The sequence below is a fragment of the Cyphomyrmex costatus genome, unplaced genomic scaffold (genome assembly GCF_001594065.2).
Source record: "Cyphomyrmex costatus isolate MS0001 unplaced genomic scaffold, Ccosl1.0 scaffold141, whole genome shotgun sequence".
Taxonomy (NCBI): Eukaryota; Metazoa; Arthropoda; class Insecta; order Hymenoptera; family Formicidae; genus Cyphomyrmex; species Cyphomyrmex costatus.
Genome location: NW_017275402.1, coordinates 487,063 through 508,787, shown reverse-complemented (window position 1 = coordinate 508,787; position 21,725 = coordinate 487,063). Strand labels below are relative to the sequence as shown.

The following is a 21,725-nucleotide window of genomic DNA, read 5'->3' as shown; positions in this document are numbered from 1 at the left end:
CAGCGGTATGAAACTGAACTCTAGTCGTAGCACTTCAACGAATATACATATACGTTGCGAAACTCTGGAATGCAAGAAAGGACAAAAAAAAAAGAAATAAATACGGGAAGGGAAAAGTGAGAAAAAAATTTCCTCGCCATCGTACTGTCGAGGAAACGAAACGACCTCATCCAATCCCTTTATCGCCTCTGGTCGGTCGTTTCCTTCGCGCGTCGTCGTTTCAATTAGCACCGAGAGATTTACGCTTTGCATCCGCGAACATCTTGTCCTGCCGGCGGCAGGGAGAGTACTCGAGATACCGGGAATTCGCTTCAGTCAAATTGAATCTCGACTGGCCGACAATGGCGTGACGAACGAGAGGTACTTCTGTGGACATCGCGCCACCCTTTGGCCGATTCCTTATCATGCACGCACATCATAGATGTTTAATGAAGATTTTACGAGCGAGGCAGATGCGAAACGATCACGAGATTCGCAGTTTTTCTAAATCGATGAGCTTTCAAATATCAATATTTCTTAAATTTTTATTGATACCTATTAGCAAAAATTATAGTAGGGAGAAGATGTTATTCAATCAACGAGACTCACATATTACATAATTACAATAAGTATTGTAACTAAAATAATTATTGCATAAATTTATCAAGATATTTAACTAAACTTTTATTTATGCTAAATAATACTTTTCTTTAAAGAGTAAAATGTCACGTTTTTGTCTTATTATAATATTAAATTTACATCTAAAATACCTAATAAATACCTAGTAAAAAATAGTTTGAAGCTTTTAATGTTGTCAAATAAATTCCCGTCGTGTTCCTACGTTCATTACGCAGGAAGTCTGTTTTTCGGCGAATTAACGTCCGGAGTTATGCCTAGAATTCAACTCGACTCCTTTCTGCAGGCAACCAAAATATTTACTTCGATCTGACAACTTCCAGAGTCGCGCTTCCAGACTATGCTACTGGAGCGCAGCGGAAGACAAATAGGATTAAAAGGCACTCGACGTGGTCTTAAGTGTTTCGTGCCGGCAAAAAGAGGGTTCCGCGGACAACTACCCTTGCTATTCTCCACTCACTAACGTCTTCTGGTACCAGTTAGCAGTCGAATAAATACCGCCTGCATTCTCTCCCTCGCCTCCTCTCTATCTCTTTCTTTCTTTCTTTCTGACGTGACAAACAGGCCGGGAAAAAATAAAACAATAACTCGCTCGGACCACAACAATTCTCGCGAAAGTCCAATACAATTGAGTCTCTTTCTTATAAAAGATCTCAGTTTCCTCCGTGCCCTGTTTGATTCCGAACGTTGCAAGATTGAGATGTTTCTGCAAGATATTCGAAATACAACTCGCGTCCGCTTTTCACCGTCAGTTAAAAGTCGAAGAAATACCGCCTGAGATTCTTCGTCTCGACAGAGATACTCTGGCAATAAAACTTAGCCTCGCTTTTCGGTCTTTTAGACAAGCACGTTCCACCGTTCGTCGTTATACGTTAAACGGCCGGTTGTAATAACGTCCATCGAGCGGATTTCCAAACTACTTTGGAACAACACTGAAGTCTGGATCTAACGATGTAGTTATAGTCGAAAATGGATTATATAACATCAAAATTCAAAAGTTTCTACTTAGATATTACAAATTTTAAGGGAAATGAAAGAAAAATATTAATCAACGAAATAGAAAATTTACAGATGAAGAAAATTAAATTAAAAAGAAAACGCGTTCACAAGTTTATTTCTTAGAGGTTTGAAAGAAGACCGGCAAAAGCACACGAGATCCCTCTCATAAAAATCCGATCTTTCTGAGTCACGTGCAGTTTCACCAACGATTTTACTTGTTAGCTGCCGCCTCAACGTTTTCTTTTTATACTCTGCCTATCGCAGCGGATCGGAAAAATTTTTGCAGCGTCATAACTCGAAGCAGAACTTCCGTCCTACCGGTGAACGCATATCGGCGACTTTGATACAAGAAGGTGTGATCGGCTTCTGGTATTCCGCGAATTCCGCCTCAACAACGTTGGTCAAGTATCTGGAATCCTGCCGACGAAAGGAAAAACGAGCAATAGGCGAACATCATGCATGCCATGCAGCTTTTCCCGATTCGTCGCTCTTTGACCCTTACACCTTAGTGAGATTATATACACGAAGAAATATAAGAGAGGTAAAAAAACGTTAAATCGTGAAACAAATAGATAAGATTTTTCTAAAATTATAAACAATTCATTCAAACGGTCAGTATTTAATGAATTTTTTTTAAAGAAAATTCTTTTTCTTAAAGAGTTACTTTTCGAAAAACCCTTTCTCCCTTCTTTCTCTTTCTTCCTCTTTCCCTTCATATTTTTATAAAATGTAATAAATTACGTTACACATAATTAATAGATTATATGATTATATTATACAAACTAGAGAGGTAAAAGAACATTAAATTTGCAAAAAAAAATAATTTTTCTAAAATTGACAGTCCATACAAAAGTAATGTATTTATAAAATTTTCTATAAAGTTTTTTTTTCAGATTTACACTTTTCGAAAAACCCCCTCTCCCTTCTCTTCCTCCCTCTCTGCCTTCATATTTTTATAAAATGTAATACATTGTAATATATTAATTTATGCATAATTAATAGATTATATTACACATAATTAATAGATTGTATTACATAAAATTATATTTGTATGAGAACATAATATATATGTATTATGCGATTAGAAAATCGATACATTTCATACGTTTCATATGTTCCATATGTCGTACCCACCATAAAGCCGCATGCTTCTCGAGGCAGTATAACCACTTTCGACGTACTCCCGAAAATCCTTTAAACGCTCATCCCTTTAAGCTGCAGTATACCGTGAGCCGAGCACCCAGAGCACGATGCACCCTCTTCTGCCACTCCTCGATCGCTCAATTGATCCGCAAAACGAAAAGCCACACAATTCTATTCTATAGGCAAAAACCACAGAGAAACAATGCTTCTCTGTATTTTCGTGACATAATAATCATTCGTGATACTTACAGCAACACTGAATTGCATGACAGATCAGATATAAAACAAATCTATATAAGATGAGAGCACGAAATAAAAGGATTAAATGAAAAGAAGGAACAATGTAGAAACGAGATCGTAAGCAAGACTGAATAAGAGACCGACAGTTACATTTAGTGTAATTGAAGCGGATGATATTATTCGCAAAAATGTGTTCGTGCAGAAGCACAGACTGTCACTAAGCAAGCATTGCACGATGGATTTCTCAGCGCTGGAGGGGTTAATCGCCCACTTGCCAGAGGAAATCGCGAGGATTTCCGGTCGCGCGCGGCGCGGCTCGTGCCCGACCTTCTTATCCATTCATTCCGCCCTGTAAGAATAACGAGGCTCAGCTTGGAGCACGCCAGTAAAAAGTGATTACCCTCCGACAAGCATCATCCGCAGTTATCAATTTTCTCCTTTCGCGACTCGCGATCCGACTGAGAGAAGCAATATCCACGTAGATTTCTTAATCTGATTCTCTCTCTCTCTCTCTCTCTCTCTCTCTCTCTCTCTCTCTCTCTCTCTCTCTCTATCTCCCTCCCCTTTTCGTCTTTCTTTCTTCATCCCCGCCAACATCCGCGAACGACAGTGATAGACCACGCCGAGCTAAATCGAGGGAAGCGAATGCCGTCTCTCAGCGCCAGCTGGACGCTCGATCGACGACGTGACTTTCGTAATCGCGACTTGCAATTATCAGATCCAATTTGTCGCTGAACGAAGAAAGAATGGCGCATAGAACGAGCGCGCGCGGAAGCGATCGAACTAGAGGGGAATCGAAACGGTTGAGGGGATAGTTTGTCGTCCGGCCCCTTTCCCGGCATTAACTTCCCTGCAACTACCTAGCAGCAATGGCAATTACTTTGCGTTCGGTCGATACCGCGATCTCGAATGCCACCCGCGAGGAGGGTGAGAAAAAGGAGAAACGCTACCATCGCCTCGATATTTCCACACGGTATTTCTATCGTGCGCCAAAGCGTTTCCTTCGAGTCTCTTTGGGAACTGAAAGGAGAACGAAGGAGAAGCGAATAGCAGAGAGGGCGCGCGTCGAACGATTTGCAGAAGCAATTTGTCCGCGACGCGAAATCATGCGGTCGGATTCCCAGGACCGGTTCCCTGCTGAGTGGCTCGCGTCGATCCTGATTCTCGAGATGGAAACGCTTAATAATCCTGCGCAAGATAACCCTGAACGCGGCGAAGGGACGTCAAGGAGGAAACATGCCGTTGGATTGCCTAATCGCGAATATGGAGGTTCCGATTAGCGCTACCGCTATGGAAAGGAATAGTTACTCTCCGCAAAGCTCCGCAACAATGAATCCGACTGTAAATAATACGCAAACCAAATCGACGGTAGACGCATCAAAGAGACTGTTCTCTTCATTTAAAAAATTAATATTTAATATGTTATTTGCTAATTGTGTTTATATAAACTAGCAGACAGAAACATTATTGACGTATTCGTTTATATTTGTTTTATTATAGTTACTTTAATTATGCGGAATGTACGCGAAACACCTTAATTAATTTTTAATCATGCTGTAGCTAAAATTGGAATTTCTGGTCTGAATATGTTTTAAGCGTTACATTTGTTTGTAATTCATGCTTTGTTAACTTGTTTTGTTGTATTTGCACAAATGATTGCAAATCAGAAAGCATCCTGGATTGATTAAATTTAATCAAAAATTAATTGTCTTTCCATTTGTATTTCAAGCTTCTATACTAAATGAAATTAACTCTCCGTAAAAAAGTAAATATGCAGTAAACATTATCGACCTCATATTCATTGGACAGGCCGCATTTGTACGCGTAAAGAATTTTTTTCATAATTTTATCGAAACATATTTGCAATCGATATTAGTATATGAAAGGCTGCTGAGTTATTAGCAGTTCTAGCGGATCGATGGCAAGATCCGGATTTTCGATAGCATTATGTACGAAATATGGGCGTAGCTGGTGAACCGCGGACGCCCGCCACGTTGTGGTTAAGCTCAGCCACATAAAAGGTCCCATTTAAATCCATGAGTCTCTCATGAGCACACGATACAAAATTCGCGGCACATATTCACACACCCCTTGTTACCACTCGATCAAAGCTATCCGAACGAAATTAAAAGTATATATATTTATCAATACTACATGCTCTGCATACTCTTCTAATTAGCTTTAAACTGGCCCCTACCTACACCACTATCGATACAACTTATTTAATTAAGCGGTTCGTTTATTACACCTCATCGGTAGCGATTGATAATTGGCTAATTAATTTCATCTTCGTTAACGATTTTTTTAAATTAATTTAGTGCATGCCACATTTTCATTATCTGTCTTTATAGGAAAATGTAATAAAAATCATGTCAGAGAAACAGAGAGATGAGAGAAAGAGAGAGAGACAGAGAGAGAAATCAATATGATATCACATTTAACACATGATATATTAAATAATTCAGTGTACAACTTATTGCTCCAGAAAAAGAATTTATTCAAAATTTTTTTACTCTGATCTCTCCATTGAAAAGAAACTAATTATTACAGATAAGCTCACCGACACAGTCGGTTTTGCGTACAATTATTGGACAGTTGAAGAATTAATCCGAGATATTTTAAGCAAAATTAGGATGTCGTTGAAAGCAACGAAACTCTCGCAATAAATGACTGGTGATAACTGCAGATTCCGCGAATGTATTTAACCTTTATCACACCGACAGGACATCGTCCGGTTGGAAGAGAAAACGCGAGATATTTGCAGCGAAAATATCGTTCGCGTCATCCTCCCGCGGCATTAAATATAACTGCCAAATCAAGGCGAAGGATTTAACTCCGTGTGAGATAAAAACTGATGGCGTGCCTCGAGCATTATTGCGACGCAACCGGGTAAAACGACATGCCGCTGACGCGTTTCTTCATTTCTTCTTCTCACTTTCGCTTATTTTTATCGAGACTGCTACCGTACCGTCACGAAAATAAATTGGCTGTATACCGTTTTCGCTGTAAATGTTTTGTTGTCTCGACGAATGGAGACACTGCGAATTCTCGCGACGAAGTTATTAACATTGTGAAATATATCTGCAGCACCTTCGGGTGAACATAAGCAATAAAAAAATATACTTTGTACGTGTCGCTGAAACCCTTAGTTTCCTTCCATTCGCATCTGTTTAGCATTTTAAGAAATACAATTTACATCATGCTCGTGATATTATGCAACGTTATGTCACAGACGGATATATTGCCTACAGGTGTAACTTGCAACAATATTACAGCAACTGTGGCTCATGCGACAGCTCCCTTTTTCCTGCGTATTTTATCGCGAGAGAATTCGGTAGCGCGCGCGGGGATACCTGTTTGTTCAGGGTAGTGCAGAATTTGCCGTATATTTGTGTGTATCGAATTTCCGGGCGAGAGTATTACTCGAAAGATTGATCGTACCTATTTGGCAAAACCAAATTACACTTCTACTCGTCTCTCGGCCCCTATCTTACCAGCTGTTTCGCTATCGTGGTTAGCCCGACTTATTTATGACCAGCACGATAAATAATTAGCTTTCATAATAAAGGAGATATCGTCCGAAACATCAATAGATCATTATCCATATTGCGTTTGAGAATAAAGGTGAATAATAAAATGAACAAAGTGTCGCGCTTCAGACAAAATTTATCGAAAGAATTTTCTAAATATAAAATGGTATTCTCTTTTCGCAGATCTAATTAACTTAGCCTATTCTAAATTTAAGAGTCGACGTAAAACATTGTTCGAAAATGTTGTAATAAGTAATGCAATATATAAAATACTCACGCTAAAAGGAATTAATGAATTCTTTACGGAAGGTATCATCCATTGTTGGAAAAGTGACATCACTACTTGACATCCTACTACGACTTCCAATATCCGTTTTATAAGAAACCTGTAAATTATATTGGATATAAATTATAAATAAATATACAAAAGATCCTCTTTTAATATTAAAAAATACGTTTTTAAGATAATATAATTATTTCGTATAAAATTGTCAAAAATATCATAAATAATTTTATATAAGAGTTTATAATCTGTTTATTTATATATTTATTTATATAATTAACCAATAAATGAAATAAATTTTGATATTTTGAAAATTATTAGGTGTCTGCTGCGTATTTTTCCATTAATCGTTGATTTTTCGAAGTGGGTCGCATATGGTGCCAAAATTTTTTTTTATTCAAAAGTCAACCTTTTTAAAATTGTTCATAAAATATTGTCAGATTGCTCAGATCGACTAAGTTTGTTAATAATTAGTTGCCCTACTACCCTTAGCTTTCTATCGGTGCCTAAAGCATAAAAAAAATTAATCTCATAAAAACTTATGCTCGAAAGAAGAAAGGTGGGTCGTATATGGTGCCTCTCCCCTATGTATTTACATTTATTCATGTTATATACTATATATATATATATAAAATTATAAATTGTATATTTTAACAATGAAATATATACGATTCTAATTTAAAAAAGTAATACTCTTGTCTTTTAAGAACGGAATATATCCGTACAACGTATATTACAGCGAACGGGAAAATATATCTTTTATCGGATTTATCGACCATCCAAACTAATTCTCTTCCTGTGATTCTATTACACTGATCATTATACTGGTACACATCTATTTGCTTTCAGATTTTATCGCCGGCGCAAACCGATTTCCGGCCGGCTCCATGAATTTCCACCCCCGCATTCTCGTTACCCTCCCAATCGCTCCCTCGACCATAAACCGCTTTTCAAAAAATCGGAAATACGACTTTTGAGTGCTATCGCGTGAAACGACGTTTCTATTCGACGGCACGTCGTCTGTGCGAGTTTCGTTTTCAGCAAACTGCTAGCGACAAGTAAAGTCTGAATGCACTTTTCAACCAACTACATAGAAAACGATGCAAAAGAAATAAGCACACAATGAAAACAAATTAGAATATACCAAAAGAACCAATTTGAAAAAAGATATATATTAAGCATGTGATAATTTAATTTGTTAAGTCAGATTCATCAACAAGTATCACTTATAATCTTTCGAGATAGAATATTCAGATAATCCACGTACAATTACATTAAATGGATAACCCAGATAATCCAGATTTAACGTATGCGTATAAAATTGAATACGCATACATTAAATCAATTATTTATAAAGATATTTAATGTTAAATTCTTTATGGAATATCTCATAATAATTCGCCTTTTATTAATCATTTGTATGCACATTACTTTTAATATTTAACATTATTATAAAACATATTGAAGTTAGGAATTAGCAAAGAATCTCTTTATTCATTCATGAAAATTCCATACATTCCTATAATTAAATTATTATTCACAAATGGTACATCAAAAATAAATTCAGATCAAATTTCTCAAACGAGTATAGATGATATCTGAAATAGAATCTTATGGAATTTTCGTCCAATTTCGACACGCACGAATAATTCATGTACTAGATAAAATCGGACCAAGTAAGAATTCTCTTCCTCTTCAAAATTTTCTTCTCAGAACAGAATTCATTCGCTGGAATCTACAGAGTTTCGTAAACCGGCGACTTCGACATTTGTTGACATTCTTTACGAAAAGAAAATAAGACGTGAGAGAGAATCGAGGGATATACTATGACGAAATCTATACGAGAAATCTGAGAGCAAAGACGGATTTATACACCTTACGCAATGTATGCGCTCGCGCGACCAAACTCAGACAATATCAAGTTTCTACTTGACTCGTTTTCCAATCGAAGTGAACCCGCTGATATTCTTGAAACATGTGTAAACTAAAACACGACTTCAAAGAAATTAAATGGATAAAAACCATTTAAGAATATTAGCGAACTTTATTATATTATTTTAAAAGTAATGCTTTTGAAATAACGTAACGTTCTTGGAATTTTACTCGTTTAAAACACTTCTTGTTTGTCTCATACAAAATCTACGAATTTTGAAAATATCTCTGTCAATTTCGATCAGAATTCCTATCATATAATGATTAGGGAAGATATTTCTGCTCTTGTTATCGATCTCAAAATAAATACCTATCAGTGTCGAAATCCTGTAGAATATTAGTCTCTCGTGGAAAATACGTCAGTTGGAATCTTTTGTTTCCGATAAAAATCACGAATATAACTTCATAAATACTCATTGTATAAAGTAGCAACTCCAAATTTACTCACCTCTTTCGAATTCGCTGCGTTCTGGGAAAATTCAGTTCGTAGCACAAAGTGGGTGCCAATATGTAGTAATAAAGATCACCAAAGCTTAGGTTGTCAGGATATTGTACTAATAAATTTCCACAGTCGTTTATCTCGTGCTCAAAGTCGGTGACATCATTTGCACTTTGTTGATTGCCGGAAGCTGTAACAGAAAGATTGTATTTCATTAGCTCGCGTCAGTTTCTTACTATCATGATCGTATTAATAAAAAATGAATAAAGTAATCCGTGATATTATAAAAAAAAATTATCTTTTAATATTTCTTATTTTCACTGATAAAAGACCTTCCTTTCGTAAATACAACACACAGTAAAGTGACATAGAAAAATATAAGACCTAATAAATACGAAATAAGCAGTACAAAAATTTGTTTAGAGAAACTTTTGCTTTTGAAGAAAAAGTTGAAAGATGAAAATCGTAGAAAATACTAAAAAAAAGTCTGTGTTACACAAATAAATGTTTGCAACATTAACGCGATTTAAATGCTTGCTTGATCGCAATCTGTAAAATTAAAGTAACAACTTGTAGAGAATTTCTCGAAATTTCATGACCGTATCTCTCGCTTGCACAATCGTCTCTCGAGTCTCTCAGACTCAGAGACTTCTTAAGCAACGAAACTGATTCGCTCGAGCGATCCGTTCGGCCGAAAACCTCGGAATTTCTCGGCGTTGCGTTAGGCGCGCGGATTTCCCATCTGCGCGTCTAATCCCACCCCGACGCCGAACCAGTAACTGATAGAATCCCTTCAATTATCCAAATCCGATGAATAATCCAATCTGGAATTCAAATAAGCCCGGGTTGCGCTGGGTGCCGCGCTGTGCATTGTCGCTCAAACTCGACACCGTTCTGGACTGGCGTCGCGACGCCAGAGTTGTGCTAGTCGCGGCTCGCTCTCGCGACGCCGATCGACGTCCACGTCGACGAACGACTACAGGCGTCGTTCTGCGACCCTCGTAATAAATGTAGAAGAATTCGACCAAATTAAATTCCTTGCGCTTCTTTTTATTTTATCGTGTCCTGTTCTCCCCTCCCCCCATTCTCTCTCTTTCTCTCTCTCTTTCTAAATGTGAAATAACCGTATATATAGCTTGTTTTCTTTCTTTCTTTCTTTCCTATTCAGGATCCGTCACGCAGGAAGACGGAACTTCTGTGACGGTAAAATCGTCGCGACGTCAGTTGTCGGTGCCACTGTTTACGGGAAACTGTAAATTCACCGGGCGATGTGAAAAACACAAAACGAGGAAGAATTATAATTCGTCAATAATTATAATTGACAATACATTTTTATATTTATGTTATAATATAAGTTTTACATTTACATCCTATATGTCTATAATATTACTGTTTTATTTATATTCCTATATATATATAAAAATAATTATAAAGTAATTCTAACTCGCAAAAAGAAAACGGTCTTAAATGAAGCGCATCGCAATTCGCGTACGTTCATCAGTAGAAATAACAAAATTACAACGCGATTTAGGAGAACAGTCAAATACACGAAATTAACGAGTGCACGATCACGCAGAAGCACTCGGAAATGGTTTAATGATTCGTTAATATTCCATGTAAATTCGTTTGATCAAACCTGTGATCTTTGGGCAGTAAACCTTTCCACCGGCGGATTATTAATTAAAAACCACTCCCTGCAGTTCGGTTTGCAGGAACTGCTGCATTTATTCGCATTTCCAGTTGATCAATTATACAAATGCTCGAATCTCTTATCAATTTCATTTACACGTAAAATTGTGAATCACTGTTAATATTGCTTAGTTTCTAATTGCGCTATGTATTAATTTATTTAATAAAAAGCTTTTCATTTCCGATAAAAATAAAAGATTTTATAATTCGAAGTATTATTAAATTTGATCAAGCGTTACGTTAGTTAAATTCTAGTTTATTCGCTGTAGCCACATTTTTAAAATAAGACATAATCGAGTTTATTTATTCATAGCACCACCTGATTCATTTGATGCAGTAATTACGTTAACGAAACAGTCGACAGGATATTCCAGGCCCTTCCTTTGTTATAGTGAGGCAGACTTTGTCTCGACGTTCGTTGACATATTCTTGACGGAGCATAACGCTCCTTATCTCGCAAGCTGAGACTCAGCTGCATCATAAGGCTTTATTTATTAGAGTACTATACCATTAGCAACAATGCGTAATTATACATTGTATACTATAAACCAAAATCAATACTTTGGATCACATTCTTTCACTCGCAATCACACATAAAATGTTTCGTTACAAATATCTTGATACCACTGAATATAATAAATATAATCATCATATCTTAAAATTTGCGTGTCACGCTTTTTTGAAGCCTCTTTTCGTTGAGGCTGCTGGTATTCTCTGATTTTGATGTGGTTTCGTATTCGGGGATTTTCGGGGTCGATTATTTCGAATCTGTACTCAAAAATTGAAAATTCGAAATAGTGGATCCAATATGGCGGACGTAAAATTAACGTAAATCCTAAAGATTGTTCGATTTTGGTGAAATTAGATATATTGGTGATTTAGAGGGTGTTTGTTACGAATCCGTTCTCAAAAATTGAAAGTTCGAAATAGTTGATCCAATATGACGGACGGAAAAGTAACGGAAATCATAAAGATTGTTCGATTTTGGTGAAATTAGGTTTATTGGTGATTTAGGGGGCGTTCGTTACGAATCCGTACTCAAAAATTGAAAGATTGAAATAGCTGATCTAATATGGCGGACGGAAATGTTACGGAAATCCTAAAGATTTTTCAATTTTGGTGAAATTTGGTATATTGGTGATTTAGGGGGCGTTCGATACGAATCTTTACTAAAAAATTGAAAGTTTGAAATAGTTGATCCAATATGGCAGACGGAAATGTTACGGAAATTCTTAAGATTCTTCGATTTTGTTGAAATTTGGTTACAGGTGGTTTTTGGGGACGTTCGTTACGAATCCGTATTTAAAAATTGAAAGTTCAAAATGGCGTTTCGATTCAGTTTTCTAAAATCAGTTTTCGTTAATCTGGCGGATGGAATATAAGGGGGATTTTGGTTTTAGTGTGTTTTTGAAGTAGAATTTAAATTAGCAAAAAAAAGCCCTTCAAGAATATGTACTTAATTTTTCATTTGCTGCTATTTTTCTTTGTGGCTGTGCCAACTTTAGTCTTAAGTCAGCACAGTCACACTGTGGATCGAATCCTTCGACGTAAACGATGAGCAAAAAAATCGGATTCTGGATATTCTTAGAGCAAATAATTCTAGAAACATTTTGAGACCAAAATGATCCCGGCAATTGATTGCTTTAATGTACTTTACTCTTGTACGCGACCCAGCACAGCCACACTGTGGGTCGAATTTTTCGACGTAAACGATGAGCAAAATATCGGGTTCTGGATATTCTTAGAGCAAATAATTCTAGAAATATTTTAAGACCAAAATGATCCCGGTAATTGATTGCTTTAATGTATTTTACTCTTGTACGCGAGTCAGCACAGCCACACTGCGGGTCGAATTTTTCGACGTAAACGATGAGCAAAAAGTTCGGATTGTGAACATTCTTAGAGCAAATAATTCTAGAAACATTTTGAGATCAAAATGATCCCGTCAATTAATTGCTTTAATGTATTTTACTCTTGTACGCGAACCATCATAACTACACTGTGGGTCGAATTTTTCGACATAAACGGTGAATAAAAAAATAAACTAAATATTGTTTATCAAAATGGTAGAATTAATGTGGCGATCGAAAACAATAATGAAATTCTAAAGGTTTTCAAATTTCAGGGAAATTTTGTATTAGTAGGAATTAGAGGAGTTGATTTCAAAACAAGTTTCAAAGAAACATAATTCATAATATTTAAAAAGAGTATAATGGACCATCGCGCGCGTAGCCCGCGCAAGGAATGTGCTAGTATAAATAAAATATATAACATTAATATTTTTAGATTTTGTTTCAAATATGTTTTTAATTATTTTTTAGGATAAAAGATGATATATTTATATAGCAAGATGAAGAATTCACAGAAATTTCTTACGTTGATCGAGGGTCAATCTTGCGTTCTGCGATTGCTTAAGATCTACCTATCTGCGCTCTCGAGATCTCCTTAGTGGCTCCTATCACGTCCGTGGATGGTCACAGAAGGACGGGGATCGTTCTCGTCGGAGGGAGTTAAATCTCATGGGGACGCAGCAGGATCGAGCTGGCTTCCGTTCGCGACGGGTGTAATTTCTATTTTTTTCAATCTCGGCCCGAGGGCGTCTCAAGGGCCGACGTAATTTCGTCTTTGTGCCAAGGGATGCCTCGCGCTTAAGACCACCCTCGTTCATATATCTCGAAACTGGCGCGGTGGGCAAAGAACGGCGAAAAAAAGGAATCGATATCGAAGGGCAGAGGTAGCACAGGGACAGAAAAGAACAGCATCCTTACAAGAACGCCGCTCGAACGAGAAGTCTCACAAATTAAGCACCGACGTTACCGAAGAAGAAGAAGAAGAAGAAGCTTTCCCCAATCGATACGATTGCTTGCGATCTTTGACCACGCAATTCTGTAGACTCGTAAATTGTCTCGCATCCTCGACGGCACGCGGATCTATAAGACGACATCGACACCCATTTTTATTTCAAATCAAGTACACCCTTAAATTAAATAGAGAAAGACGTGATATATTAAGGCCAATATAGATATGATTAAAAATGGCAAATTTTAATGATAACTTATGAATATTATTTGCTTAGTAATTCATTGTTACCATGATATCTATAATATGTCAATATACAGTAGTCTGCAGCATTTATTATAACGTATTTATTATTTTTACTTTCAAGCATGTTTTTCGAAATGTTTTTAAGGTATATTTTATAGCGTTCAATTACACTTCTTAAAATTGAGCGTATTGTCACACAAATACATGTATACTTTAACATGAAAAATGTTTGTTATTTAATATTTTATTTTGCTGTATACGCATAAAGTTATGCAAAGTTAAACAATAGGATGGCATTTTTATTAATGTAATCCCTTAAGCATGTTAATCGCCGACAATTTTCTTTTCAAAAAAAGGTTTTCATATCAAAATAATTGTTTCATAAATGTCTTAAGTACTAGAGACTTTTAGTAATCTATATGCGGAAATAGTTATGTGTACATATAATATGCATACATTTGAATACATTCTGCAATATTATATCCTTTTGTTATTTTGATAACAGTGCTGTTTTTAAACAAAACCAACTTTTTAATTCTATTTTTGTGAAAAGGCTGCATTACTACTCCTATTTCTCTTCGAGCCATTTGTGCAGTGTCGCCATATTTTTATAAATAGTATCTTCAGTAACAAATGTTTCGTAACTTTGAGTCTAAAATTGATTGACAAAACTTTGACGAACATAATCGCTTTTTTGCTCATAATCTTGTAAAGAAATTCATTTTATTATTTGAAGTATAAGAATTTTTTTTATAAGAGTGTTAAATAAGATTCGAAGATCTATCTTTTATATAGGCGCTGTGTGAAAGGTGTTCCAGCTTCTTTCTAAAGTAGGCGATACCGCATGAGAAGCTTCATTCCTCGCATGATCGATCGAGCCGTGACGAACAAAAACGTGAAGGGTGCCCTACCTTCGCGATACATATGTACAGGTCTACGTTACAGGCTCCACGGCTGGTTCTACTTCGTCATTACAGGACGTAATAATACGACGTGCCATAGGAGTTCGGGTTAGGTGGAAAGGGCGAAAATTACACGGCGTCCGTGCGCGAGCTAGATTACACGAGCTCGTGGTCGTAATAACGGAGTCCCGAGGCGGGCTTTTGTCGATTGCATTTGTCTATCGATCGATCGACCGGTCGCCATCGCGTTACCTCGCGATGAGCCGATGAGCGTCGAGGTGTCGCGCGCGAAACACGGGGTTTCGATAATTATATCAAACTACGTCACTTTTTGCACCGTAATTAGGACACTCTCCGGTGAGAGAACGGTGCGGGTCGGTCGAGCGGATAACGGGCTAATTAGCTGCGAGCGAAACGCCGAACGCGAATACGCCGATGTCCATATCGGAGAATATCCATCTTAATTTTCGGTGCAAAACGTAGCATGGGGAGTCTCTGAACACCGGCGAGCGCTAAATCTAGAGGAAAGTTGAAAATTGTTCATCGCCTCGCAGAAAATTCTCGCTTCGATGAAGCGTGAATACCTTGCTTATCGCGCGCTCGTATTTTTGTAATCGGCAGCACGAGCGTACACATGCACACGCAAGGCCACTCAGAATTGCCTTCTCTCATGCTCGAGAGTCTAATAAACAATTTTTTTATCTTTCGAAGTCACTTAAAATGAAGCAAATAGAAAAACTCGACAATTTCAAATAACTAACTATTTTAATGCTTTAAATACGATATTTGAGATGATTCTTTCAGATACGTTCATGTAAAACAATTGTATTGTATAAATACTATAAATCATCGTAAATAGGAATTTATAGTAATCAACGTATTAATTAACTCAGAATTGCTTAATATACAATATTAATATACCCTAATAAATAATATTTTATCTTTCAAAATTATTTCGAATGAAGCAAGTAGAAATAGCCAATTTTAAATAATTGATCGCTGTTTTGACGATTTAAGTATTCTTGAGAATACTTTTTTAGATATGCACAAAACAATTTCATCATATAAATAATCCACACATTCGCTTGAACGCAATTCGAATCCATAACAGTCCACGTACATATCAATCAACTCAGAATTGTTTTCTCTCCGTGCTCGAGATTCTAATAAACAATTTTTTCAATTTTCAAAAGAAATAATCCGTTTTTCGGTCACAAAGCGGATCTTAGTGCTTAAACAATGTTTTATTTTTTGAAGTCACTATTAGAAAAAATGTAGCAAATAAAAAGATTCGACAATCATCGCTATTTTAATAATTCGAACATTCTTGAACTTTCTTCAGATACGTTAATTCGTATCTATCGCACAATTTTATCGTATAAATCATGACGCATTCGCCTAAAGACGATCGGAAAATATAGCGATCAACATGTGCACCAATCAATTCTGGCCAAGTCATGGCGTGTAGAAAGATTGAGCAATCATGATTAAAAGTGCAAACGCACTGCAACAGTGTAAACGTTCGACGTTTTACCATCACTACTGCGGAGGAAGAACGGGGGAAAGAGGAATATACCTCACCGCGCTGGTGAGTGCAGGTTTATTGGGGGGAAAGACCGTATAATTTGACTTTGCCGGTCAGGTCAGAATAATCGATATACCGCGGCGCGTCCGACACCGGAAACATAGGCACGTCCGATCGGCAGAGTTTAAATTGGGTGGAAATTATTTTCCCTTCACTATCATGCGCGCAACACACAGACACGCGTATACAATGAGACGCGCATGTAAGCGGATCGCACACACGTATGCGGTACGCCGCGACGCGCCTTCAGGAGTGGGCAAATACCACGAGTGCAGTAGATTACCGATTCGTAGGACGTGTTTGCACTATTTGGATGTGTGCATTACCTATAAGCGCATATGCGCATCGACGTACGTAACGATGAAGATTTGCCGCCGCGCCGGTCGGCTTCCATCCGGAGCGGAAATCCGTTACATGTGACTCTAGTGGCATCGATGAGACCGTATTACACAGCGTTGTAATATCGTCAAAAAAAAAAAAAAACCCGAAAAACCATGGCGTGTAGCAATGCGCTACATAAAAAAAAATAGGTACTCGTGCGTCGGAACTGCGATGTATTCGCATGCGTGGCTATTTTTAGTTTCGTCAGTGAATCGCACGCGGACGGTACACATAACGTAAATCATAAACTGAGTATGTAACGATGAAAATATTTTCTCTCATTTTTTTTTTTGTTATTCCGTTTCGTATAAAAATGGAATCATATATATAGTGTGTCGCATCGCGTGTGTACTGTATATTAAATATTAAGTATAGAGGTTATTATTATCTGATGGATACGCATAAAATATGTGAAACGTTAATATCGTGTTAATAAGGTATTATATTGTACTGTGACGTTTTATACTCACACTGAAGATTATTGTAAGACAGCTGACGTCTCATTCTGCCTTGCGTGCTTTTCTTTCGGCTGCTCAAGCGGCACCACATGTTCACTTGTATGTACGACCATAACTTCAAAAATAGTGTGGCGTACAACATGCAGACGTACATTGCGCCAACTGAAACAATAAACGTAATACAGTTAGTATTAAAAGTAAAAATTTTGGGAAGAGAGAGAGGGAGAATGTATTCGAATCCCATTTTTATCAATAAATGCATGCATTTAGCATACATAGTCTATATTACGCATGCTGTATAGGATCTCAAAAATAAATGCGCGCATTTATCGATGAAAATGAAGTCTGAATACGGCCTAATATTTTTATTCTCTCTGTTTCACGCGTGCATACGCATTCGCTATTCGTGAATGAATCTCACTTAAATTCCAACGCGATATATATTCCCCTTTTCTTCACGCGGTGATATACAAATCGACGTACCAATTGCTATGAAATTTCTCAATTTCGCATGCACGACTACGCATAACGATCGCAGATCCTTCCACGAATGCTGCATAAACGGCAGGTTATAAGCGCCGACTTAATTATCGATGAGTATCGTCGCTGCGATCCTGGGAATGCCTGTTATTATTATGCTATGCCAGTAACCATACCGTTGAAAAACTGCAGACGCGGTGACGAAGGCAACGCCGGCACGATCCTCATATTTTCCGATATTTCCATCGAGCATGTCGGCGGCCTCCTTCGCGTCCCGGATCGTTCGTATCTTAATTAAATCGCGCCTGCTATCCCGAGGTGGCGAGATTCCGCACGAGCGGAAGGACATAATTTCAACAGAACGAAACCGTTCCGTCTAGCCCTTTCGCTTTTGCGACTCTTCTTCTACCTGCATTCTAACTTTCATTTACCTGCACCAGCGCGCACCGAATGTCATCGAAAATTTATGTTCTTATTCGCGTTATTAATTCCTTAGGACGTTGGCAAAAATATAGAAGCGTCGGACGGTAGATCGAATGATCGAAAAGTGTACAATACTTCATTCGTTTTGCTGGAATTAGTTTGCGGACAGGAAAATAACAGATAAATTGATCGTTGGTTACGTGCGAATAACAAGTCGGCGGCGACACCGCGATGGCGCAAATCACAATCGTTGAAGCGATCGAAAGCGACAACCCCTCTGCTGTTATACAACGTCGACGGACTCGACGGCGATAATAGGCAAACGAGAAAGGCCCGAAGCAAATATTACACGGCGATGGTATCGTTCGTTAATATACGTGTTCGCCGGCGACGCATGAAAGCGCCAAAGCGTTTCCGCGAAGTATGCGCCGATGCGTGTATTTGCCGCCCCCGCAGGGCGATGCAGTGGCATGCTAGCTAAACAGCTCAGGCACACTGCAAGGCAGTTGAAAAGAGGGATGGAGTTGTCCTCCGGGTACATCCCGACAACGCGAGCTGTCCTCGCCCTTCACACTTTTTTCCTGTTATTCTCTCTGACGCTTCCTGGACGCGTCGGACGAAATGAAAAAAAAATAAAAACGACATCGCGCGTATTCGATTTATTATTAAATTACACGTGCCAATATCCGTAAAGTGGGAAACCTCCTAATACGTTAAGGTATACACGAAGCCTCCGGAGTCCGTCTCGATCCTGCTCGACAACTCCCGATGCATTAGATGTTCAACAGTCGAAACGCGTCTCGGGACGCGTTTTAGTGCACTGCTCGTTGCCGCTTATACCGTTTATGGCTTGTCCTCCGCACGAGTATTCGCTCAGGCACACCGGCGACGTCATACAGCGCGTATCGAGTGCTCGTACATGCCGAGGTAATTGCCAAATGTCGTGACGCGCATATATGTACGTCGCATATACGGTCTGTTGCAAAACGACACGATAGCTTCACTACCAGGGTAGAGACGACCTAACATTTCGGAACAACTCGTAAGAAAATATCCTATTATAATATTAATAAAACGTACATAAAAAAATGTATAATGTATTGCATTAATTTATTAACTTTAAATAGAGATGCTTTTTCTTAAAGCCAGGGATCTTTTCAATGCGAGAGCTAAAAATTTTTTTAACTAAATATATATATGTGTATTATATTAGATCTATATTTTTTTAAAATTATTTATAATGCTTTATCTTAACACTTTGTTGCACGAATTTTTGTAATCAATTCCCAGCCGCCATACTATTATTTTCCACATAATTTAAAGCAAATTTTTCACATTAAAAATACATAAATTTTCCAATAAAATGTTTCTAATAAAATTCTTCAGCAAAGTTAATAGACCTCTTTAGAATTCACAATTGACCATAAAATCAATGCAAAGTATTCTCGGTTCATATAGGTGGTAATTGGTAGAAAATGTGTTAAATTAACGGTAAATTGATACGACAACGCCCTGAACCTACAAAGGCGTATACCCAACTGGATACACATAGCAGTCAAAGTGTTAAAAACCGATGGACGATGAAATGTGTACTTTTTCAAAAATTGCTACTCTGTTCTAGATAGCTATCCAAGCTACGCTTGTCTTGTTTCAACACGAGCACGTGTTCCTTCGTTCGAGATATTGGGATTAAACTCGCCGACTCATTTACGGTACGAGTTCCGTTCCGCAAAAGTTATTTAGTGCAAACGCGATGGATATCCTTCGAATGGTCTCCTAAAGGTCTGGTGGAAAATCGACAGAAAATTACTTTTCACTCTCTGCAAAGTCATTAAATTCACGTATGTCCTACAAAGTATCGAGTCTATATTTCATCTGACACAAAAAAAAATCGTCGAAATGTTCTGCCAATAGTGGCAGAGCGAGGCTATCGCGCCGATACATCCTGCACAGTCGAAACGAATCGACGAAGGTGTATTGTGCTACCATTGGTGCGCGGTGGGGGTGACGGTACCACGCGTGAAAATAGTTCCTCAATTTTCCACGGCAGTTCGCCGAACTGAGAAATTGCCAGTTCTCACCGGTGGACTATTGTCGTATCCTGAAATCCACAATTTTCGATTCTGTGCCATCTCATTTCCTATCTCCTTACAATACTTTTTCATGAGTATCATCTCGAGAAGACGCGCAGTATAAAACTTCTAAACAAATTGGAATAATTATAGGATAATATTATTAAAAATTTAGGAATCCTTGAGAATTATAGTATATATCGAGAGACTTTATACGTACAGCTTTGAAACTTGACAGTATTGAAATTATAAATCGAATGTTATTTAAAAAAATATATAAATTTGTCTATCATCTCTTTTCATTATTCTATAACATATAAATTAATAATAAAGAAAATTATTTTTAGCACTTATTAATTTCATTCGATTAATAGAGTGAGTATAAGCTATACTCTTTGTATTATTTTATAACATATAAATTAATGATACAGAATTCATGAAATTATTGCAAGTATCTATACATACGTGTTTATAAGATTTAAATCCATTCGATATTCGTCAACTTGCAAAAAAAATACTTTTATTTGACACTTGTGTATTATTTCTCTTTCCAAGTACCACACGCTATGAAATGTTACAGCGAGGTAAGAATTCAGTTCTGCAAACGTCATCTGTCTTTGTTTCGCGCTCGCGTTGGCGGAACTTTTTAGATATACCTCGTACGAGGTTAAATTAATGTCAGCTCCCGAACGGACGGAAGAACAAACAGCGAAACACAATTTCCAGCGAGACCGCGCTTGGTATAACATTCCCCGGCGAATTTCATCGTGCACGCTTCCGTACGAGTATCCCAGGCAAGTATAAAAGAAGAAGCCAGATCAATGATCAAGACTTCCTCTCTCTTACAGAGGAAACACTCGACGACACATTTTCTCGTCTGCCAAGTTCAAGTAGTTCGGACTCCGTCGCTCCGAAGTGCACGTGAAGATAGTTTCTAATCAAAATGCATTGATTCACATCAGACGTGTCAAGAGATGGAGTAGAAAAATATCAGGAAATACTGAACTGATACCGGATTCTTAACAATAACACGGGAAAACAGAAGAAATACTTTCAAAAAGAAAACTTATTAGATATCTTAACTGCGAACTTGTTATTTCAACGTGAAATTGTTATAACAGTGTACAAAATACAGTTAAAAATTATATAAAAATAGAAAACTACTAGAAATATTTTTAAAGGAACGAAAGTCATTCGAATATTGGAATGTGAATCGTTCCACATTCTTAACACAAAGCAGGAAATGTGAAAATTCCAGATACAAGAATTCTCCATAAAAGATTTTTACAAATAAAACCTTTTGAAGTATTCAAAGTGAATATATTTCAGTTGCTCAGACATAAAACGAAATAAGTTGAAACTTTGCAATATACATACATATATTTATAATTTAAGATCTTGAAATTTAAAATTAAGTTATGTATTCAAGTACAAAACAAATATTAAATTGAAATTTCTAGCAAGTATTAAAATTAACACAAATCAATTATACTATTATATATATATATA

General features: G+C 37.3%; 1 protein-coding gene across 2 annotated transcripts in view; it reads right to left on the bottom strand.

Moving 5' to 3' along the window:
- The window catches only part of mdy (diacylglycerol O-acyltransferase), a 104,050-nt gene that overhangs the window by 18,277 nt on the left and 64,048 nt on the right, over positions 1-21,725 (bottom strand). For both annotated transcript variants that reach the window (XM_018551521.1, XM_018551523.1), the window contains exons 6-8: positions 17,254-17,403; positions 9,191-9,371; positions 6,805-6,913 (exon numbers count right to left, since the gene is read on the bottom strand). In XM_018551521.1, the coding sequence (XP_018407023.1) occupies positions 6,805-6,913; positions 9,191-9,371; positions 17,254-17,403 (440 nt within the window). The remainder of the gene's footprint in view (positions 1-6,804; positions 6,914-9,190; positions 9,372-17,253; positions 17,404-21,725) is intronic.